The 8,112-nt window shown below is 35.2% G+C and overlaps 1 protein-coding gene across 1 annotated transcript in view; it reads right to left on the bottom strand.

The window, feature by feature from the left end:
• Positions 1 to 222: 222 nt before the first annotated feature.
• NCAM2 (neural cell adhesion molecule 2) overlaps positions 223 to 8,112 on the bottom strand; it is a 171,229-nt gene continuing 163,339 nt past the window's right edge. Inside the window, exons 17-18 of the mRNA XM_041469268.1 lie at positions 5,083 to 5,202; positions 223 to 334 (exon numbers count right to left, since the gene is read on the bottom strand). Of these exons, the coding sequence (XP_041325202.1) occupies positions 223 to 334; positions 5,083 to 5,202 (232 nt within the window). The remainder of the gene's footprint in view (positions 335 to 5,082; positions 5,203 to 8,112) is intronic.

The following is an 8,112-nucleotide window of genomic DNA, read 5'->3' as shown; positions in this document are numbered from 1 at the left end:
ATGGGACTTGATGTCAGCAAAAATTCATACTAAAAACATTAACAACAACAACAAAAAAAAAAAATAGAAAAGAACTGTAGACAGGAACTGTTTCATCATATGTACACATGTACTAACTATTCCAAGCTTAAGTTTCCCAAGAAATTAAGGTCAGCTGTAAAGTTTTGGTCACAGGATTACTTCAATCCAAATGCATTATCCAGACAGCTGTAGTTTATCTTATTATGCTTTGCTATCATCTTCTTTTGACTGGATGATGTCATTAGCAACTTTGATTTCTATGGTTTCTGGATTTAAAGCTTCTTTGCCATTTTCTTCCTTTAGTGGCAGCTTCCTATCAGAAAAAAAAGAGGAATCATGGTAACACAAAAATAAAACAATCTGTAATTTAAGTCTATAACATATATACGTTTCATATAGGTCACAGTGTAGAACAACAGGTTTTTTTTTTAAGTAATGTATAGTTATTTTATTATGAGCACTGAGGTTCTCTGCTTTTAAAGCAATCCATATTAACTTTCCTTTTCTATAAAGCCAAAAAAACACATGATAAGAACATCAGTGCTGCTCAAAATGCAGTTCTTCAATAAGACAAAGAAACCAAATTACTTGACCCAAGACAGAAAAGAGGTATGTGTTGGCTAGGATACTGTGAAACACTTATACAGTCAAGCTTTTTGCTTGACTTTTAAATCTCAATTAAACTCTTTTTAATGCCTTTTCTAAATGTAAATTCAATTGTATACCAAAGAACACAGCTATTATTGGAGATTATGCCAAGACATAGGTAAAGAATTTCTTATAGTGCAGGAGGTAATGGAAGTTATCATTAGAAAGTTCTACAGTTTAATTTTCATGGATCACACAATGTAACATCATTAATAACTTACAGGTCTTTTAAGACTTAGTGAAAACTCTGAGGATTTGGCAAAAGAGTCCCCACCCTCTTGAATGTGATCTCATTGAAAAAGGTCTTGAAAATCATTGATTCCCTTCTGCCAGTAATTAGCTGTCAAAAAATATAGCTGTCAAAAATATGTATGGTTTACTGAGATGTTCCTGTAATAGTGTCTCCTGGGCATAATAGCTCTCAATCATGATTCCAGTTTGGCTTTGCTTTCTGGTTTTTTATTAGGGAATAGTATGCATATGCCTTTTTTATTCATAATAGCTGTTAAATGTTTCAGTAAATTTCTGCTTTGCTTGATTCGATGTCCCAAAGAGCAATACACTGTTCAAAACCTGTCTGAGGAATCTTGTAGGAATGTCTTATTACAAGGCAGTGTTTAATAACAGAAAATAAAACAAAACAATACCTGAATTCCTAGTCTTATGAATTTTAAGTTGTCTGAAATGAACTAAGAAAGATTCTGTTTATCCAGAAGTTAAACAATGAGCACAACACGTATCTGAGAGAAATAAAAGATTAACTTGTTCTACTACAGTGAAATGCATGGGATATATCATCAGATGTCTGGCTCTGAGCACAGAGGGAGGTATCTACTAATTGTCTGTTTCTCATGGCAAACCCAAAGGAAACAGATTTCAGCCCACAGCAAGATGTCTGAAAGAATGGAAGCAACAGAATCAACATAAATCTATTTTTAACAGAAGGTAAAACACTGGGGCAGAGGAAAGGCAGCTCATGAGACACATTTTTTGGTAGGCAGGCATGTGTGTCAAAGATCTGATTAGGCAAAACAAGTACTAAAAACCCCCAAAACCTACTTTAGTTTTAAGAAAAGCAGAGTGATTTCTCAAAAGATGGTGCTGGAAAGAAGGAAATATTTACTCAAAGTCAAAACTGGGGAATTGACAAAATATGTTGTGTGGAAATTTAAAGAAATTGGTTTAAGTGGATTATGACCATGTTACAAAATACTTGAAATAGGAAGATATGCTAGAACCCTGTTGAAGGATATTGGACATTATTGAAATCCATGCTCATGCAAAGAGTGAGATAAAATTAGCCTTGATTTTACTTGCAAGCAGAGAACCACAACTCAACAAAAGCACAAGTAAAAAGTTCTATCATCAAAACTTTCCTCATCACAAAGTCCGTGCACCATTCTTAAACCTTATTGTATTTTAAAACTTGTGGTTTTGAGTTTTTTTTTTAATAGAGTGTGAGTTATGAATGCAAATTATCATTAGACATTGTTCTTTTTTTCACTATGACAACGTTTTTGTTATTTTGGAATTTTTGTTTCTGTTTGCTTTAAATAAATATTTAATCTCTATCAATATATTAAATAATTTTCCTCTTTCATTTAACTATTTCAAGTGTAAGTGTTCTAATTATACCAATTTTTCTACATCAAATTTTTCTTTAGCTACATCTATTAGAAAGAATTTTATATTTTTCAGCTGAGCAGACTAATCCTTTCAAATGTTTATTCATTTTATAATAAAAAGATTTAAAAAAAATCCAACAAAAATGCAACACAAAGTTCTCTCACTTTAGTCAGATGTTGACTGCTATCAATTATTAATAATATTGACTTCCTCTAGCACTGCATGTGGCCAAACATCAACAGTCTGCTGGTACCCATACAAAACTTCAGCTTAAATATTTACTTTCTTATTTTATAGAAAAATTACTCCTAGCCATTCTGATACTGGAATTCACCCAACTGCATTAATACTAATAAAAAAATCAACCAATATTAGAAACATATTAATGTCAGACTAGGAATATAATTATTGTACCACATTGTATGTGGTATTTTATTCATATTACAAAAGTGTGATATCCAATGCACAGCTTAAACTGACTTCCTGCCAGCATGATTAAAACTTCTTGACTTGCAGGTAATGTGCTTTGAGCTAATCTCTGTCACACATGGATTCCAAACATGGTTTTGATGAGGATCATCTGAGATAAGGTAAAAAATTTGCCAAATAACATACCGAGCAATATAATAAATAATATTGTTGTAAGAGGAAGTAATCTCTTTACTAATTAGTTCCCACGCCTTCTTAAATTGCATTTGAAATTCTGAGTGTAATTTTCTATCATTCAACATAATTCAATAATTGTTAAAAATATTTTATCTAATTTAACCTCAAGGCTTATCTTGTATACCTTTAAGACAGCCAGAATTAGTCATAATGAACCCCACCTTATTTCACTGCCTCCCAGAAATGTCCTTGAAATTTTCTTTCCTGCAAGCTAAGCTCTCCCCTCCAAGATCCCTTCTGGTCATCCTCACCCTGCCCAGCACGTGTCTTTCTGGCTGTTGCTGACAATGTATTTTTGTGTTATTCACACGAGAGACTGACTTCTCCTCTATTGCATCTTCCCTTAGTGCATCTCACTCCTACTTTATACTGCTTCTCTGTTTCATTGGGTGTGACCTCTGGCTGAGTCAAAGGTCTTTCCATATTCCCCTGGTATCAACAGCCCTTCAGGTGTCCCCATTGCACCATCTCTTTTCATCTTTAGTTTCCCAAGTGACACTGTCCCAAATCTTTAACTGACTTCTGTACAGCTGTGCTTTGGACTGCTGACACCTTTTGCCACTGGTTATGAGGGAAGAAATTACCAAGAAGGAAGCTGTCATCGTTATTAATATCTCTTAGTAGTCCTATTTTTCCAAGAACATAATGCCCATCAAATACTTACCAGTTCCTGGGAGTTATTTTTTCAGGGGTTTTTGTTGTTTATTTTTTTGTTTTGTTTTCTTCTGTCATGAGAGTGGGGACTGATTCTTTCCCCCTCCCCTAAGATAATAAAATATTTTTGATTTTAACTTTCTCATATTTCACTCCTGTCAGCTGATCTAATGATTGTGATAAGCAGAAAGAAGTGAACTGGATCTTTCATCTTTCATGCAAGATGCATCTGATTTGCAAGATCTAGTGCTAAAAATAGTCTTGAATCATGAACAAATATGATCTGGTGCTTTACCCACTAACATATCCAAGGCTTGCTGGTCTTGTCCAATGTTTGCTACATTCCCCTTACTCTTTAGATAACTGTGGGCTTTCCACTGTGCCCCTGATTATAAATTCTAATATGAAAAGCAAACATATCAGTAGTCATTAAACAGATTGCATAATTATTTCATTAACAAGTTCAAACTCTTTGTGCACAGCTTCTTCAAAGAACTATACAGCTTAACGTGCAGCTACTTAACTCCTTATTTACTAAAAATATCAATGACAGCTGGTGGCAAACCTATTTTTTAATTAAAGGTTCTGGCTCTTACAGTTTTACATAATGACAAAAATTGAAATTTATTCATATTTTCAGAAAAGAAAAAGACTGTTTTGTAAGAACACCCTCTCCTTTTAAAGAACCATGATTTCATCAAATTATCAACAGGTGAATTTCTGTATTTACTACATAATCATCTTCATAAACTTGTTGCCTTGAAGATGTCATGAGGTAGGAGATTTTCCCAACACCTGGAAATTGTTGGGCTCAAAGCAAAGAAAACTTAGAGGTTTCTTCAGTAATTTCATCCCTGGGCACAAGGATGGTGCCATTATTCAGAAGGCAGCCAGAGCCTGTGAGCATGGCTGCAAACTGCTGTGTTTTCAGGGTTGCAGGGACAGGAAGGGGGGATGAGAAAATGGAGCAGAGGTTGCCCTTCAGCACGATTAATCTAATTACACTGTGTGGACTTAAATACCCAACTAAGTTCTCAGTTACATGTATGAAAGCAGGAAGGGGCCACTCTAGTGAGGAGCTGGGTTTCTGGAGCACAGTATCCTTGTACCCCATCTTCAGGATGTGTGCGAAGATGCATGTGAGATTCAATTTAAAGTAATTTGTGAGAGCTAGGAGATTGTTCCCACAGGATAATTAATAATTGCTGGCTAGGTGGTAAAGACAAGGTGCAACCAAATTAAAAAATCTTTGTACTGCTGTGCTTAGCCAGTGTCAGTGAAGTACCATGATTTAGATTGATTATTGTAAAAACCAAACCAATCAAACCAACCCTACACTCACACACTGCCTTGGAACAGCAGACTACGGTGATGCTGTGTACCTCCCCTCAGAGTGTGGGAAGTCTGGTCTGTCCACACAGCCAAGATCAGCTTGTATGAAACTCCAGGGAATATCGGGCTACTTACTCTGGTTCTGTGAGGGGAGTTGTCTCATTTGGCTCATTTACTGGACTCCCATCTTCATTACTGGTAATTCTTTCATCCTCTGTTCTCATTTCCACTATTGGCTCTTTTGATCCATCTTTCCTAAAAATTATTAAAAGAGTTTTAGTCTCTTATCATCACATTAACGACGTACATTGCACATAAAGAATTACTAAGATCCCTTCTCTCAAAAGTTGGCAAAGAAAAGGCAGAACTAATTATCAGTGACTAACACCACCAAGACACATTTAACAGTGTGTTCCCAATTCCTTGAAGCCTTCAAAGCATCCTGTATCCATGGTTACTTCCCTAACTCTGTAAACATGATAAATTAGCATCTCAAAAGAGCGTTTTGTTTATGACTAATAATAAGGTGACAGCTTCTTCATGGGAATAGATGTAAACTTCCCTAACCTAGTATAATAATGATTTGACTTGATGTCTAGTTATACTTGAACTTTTCTGGCTGCATTAAAGAGTCATTATATGAGCATATACAGCACAAAAGTGTGCTTTAATCTCCTGGGATTGTGACAACCCCAGCTGCCATCAATGCAAAGAGCTCTTGTGTGCTAAAAATCCAAGACCTTCTGCTTTTGCTGGTAGAAAAAACTGTTTCTACATCATATTTCCCCCATTTTAGGAACAACTGCTAGCCTCTCACAAGTAAGCAAATGTACAAATATTGTGCTAATTAAACAATTAATTATAAGGAGATGGAGCAGTGAGTCCTGTCATTATGATTTTGTTGGCAACCAGAGTTATAGAATAGTTTGGGTTGGAAGGGACATTTATAGGTCATCTAGTCCAATGCCCCTGCAACTAGCAGGGACATCTTCAACCAAATCAGGTTCCTCAGAGCTTCATTCAGTCTGACTTTGAGTGTTTCCAGCAATGGAATGTTTACAACCTCTCTGGGCAACCTGTTCAAATGTTTCACCATCCTCATTGTAAAACAGATTTTTCTCATGTCCAATATAAATCTACCCACTTTCACTTCAAAACCATCATCACTTATCTTTATAAAAAGTCTGTCCCCATCTTTTTTCATAAATTCCCTTTCAAAAGGGTGCAGAAAAGTCTTTATCTCAGCCTGACCTCACAGAGAGTGCTCCATTCCTCTGATCATCTTTGTGTCCTCCTCTGGACTGGATCCAACAAATCCATGTCTTTCCTTTACCAAGGACTGCTGAGCTGGATGCAGCACTCCAGGTGAGGTCTCACCAGAGCCGAGGGGCAGAATCACCTCTCCTGAACTTCTAGTCATGCTGCTTTTGATGCAGCCTGGGACACCTTTGGCTTTCTGGGATGTGAGCCCACATTGTTGGCTCATTACCAGCTTTTCATGAACTAGACTCCCCAACTCCTTCCCTTCAGGGCTGCTCTCAGAAATACGGATGTGATCTGGAAATATCTGTTTACTGCAACAAAGTATTAACAATACATAATAATTAACAATACTTATTTAAAGTAATAATAAACTTTTATACAATTTTGCTCTCAAAAGGCAGATCAGATGATAGCTGAGATATATATATAGATATATATATATATATATATACATATATGTGTGTGTATATATATATATATATATTTTCTTTTTAACCAAAAATCTCTTTTGATGAAAATATTTTCTTCCAATATCGTGGAACAGCATCAGCTGCAGTGTACAAACAGAGGGTAACTGAGTTACGATTACTTTTATATTATTAGATCACTTAGATTTATTTATTCTTTAGATTTTTTAATTTAGATTATTTTCTGTACTGGGATGTTGTAGGGAGCTGTTAAATTGCTACAAGCCACACCAAAGACCTGGCTAAATTCTTCTCTAATTCATGTCCCACATTTTCATATTGTTTCTTCAATATAATGGATAAAACAGGCTTTTGCAACAGGAAGTATCAGGAAAATTCTACTGTACTCTGAGAGGTATCCTTAAGGAAAATCTTTGTAGGTTAATAACAATGTAGCCCAGATAGAGAAATAGAAGAGAAGAAGAATTAATAGGTAAAAAAATCTAAAAATATTCTAAAAGTCTAAAAATCTGATAGGTAAAGAAATCTAAAAGATTTCTGTCTATTAAAAAAAAACCCCAAAATTGCATGTACTTATTTATCTCTGCAAGTGACACTTAAGATACACAAATGGATACAAAGCTCATTTTGGTAGATGATGCACTTAACTTTCATGCCTACCTCATACCTGGGAAAACACTAGGGATCTAAGTTGGACTGGTGGTGTATTAGTGAGTTCTTCTTGCTTTGTTGATACATCTACAGTCTTACAAACAGTATTGCATGACAAAAGGACTAAAAAAGGATGTTACTTGTGACCAGCATGTATATTTACAGAAGGTAGAAACTGTAGCATTTCAAATTTTAAAGAAGGGAAAGTGATTTGTAGGAAATCCATTATGTCATGGGTATCTGTGTGTGTTACATGGATTATATCATCATCACTCATTATGTATAGTACATATATAACACATATATACATATATGTATCTCCTACAATTAAAACGTAACCAAGAACCATATCATAAACCACCCAAAAATCCAGAATGCAAACTAGCATATTTAAAGCAGAGAAATGTCAGTGAATTTTTGGGCAATATCAGTTACCATGATATAAATTTAAATGTTGACTCTTCAAGTATGTCCTGGCAGTTTAGTCTGACAGTTTATTAATGCAGAGAATAGGCTAAAATAAGAACTGTCCCAAATATTTTAAGGTCTGACTGACTGAAGACCATTCTGACAAGGAAACAAATATGATTAAATAACATAGTTGTTTTTGCAAAAGAAGTGCAACAGAAGAATTAATATCAAGAGACGAGCTCAGTGCTTTTTTCGGACAGCATGGAATGGCATTTGGTAATAAGATGTTGATAACAAGGTATAAACTGCTGTCAAGTGACATTTCCAACTTTATCTCCCTAAGGTCCTCTCATTTAGGAGAGTCTGTACACCAGTTTATAGTTAGCCACTCCCTGAATGGGAAACTTAAGCA

The sequence above is a fragment of the Pyrgilauda ruficollis genome, unplaced genomic scaffold, assembly GCF_017590135.1.
Source record: "Pyrgilauda ruficollis isolate IOZ18807 unplaced genomic scaffold, ASM1759013v1 scaffold102, whole genome shotgun sequence".
Classification (NCBI taxonomy): domain Eukaryota; kingdom Metazoa; phylum Chordata; class Aves; order Passeriformes; family Passeridae; genus Pyrgilauda; species Pyrgilauda ruficollis.
Note: the sequence above shows the minus strand (reverse complement) of the source record. Positions and strands in the feature narration are given on the sequence as shown.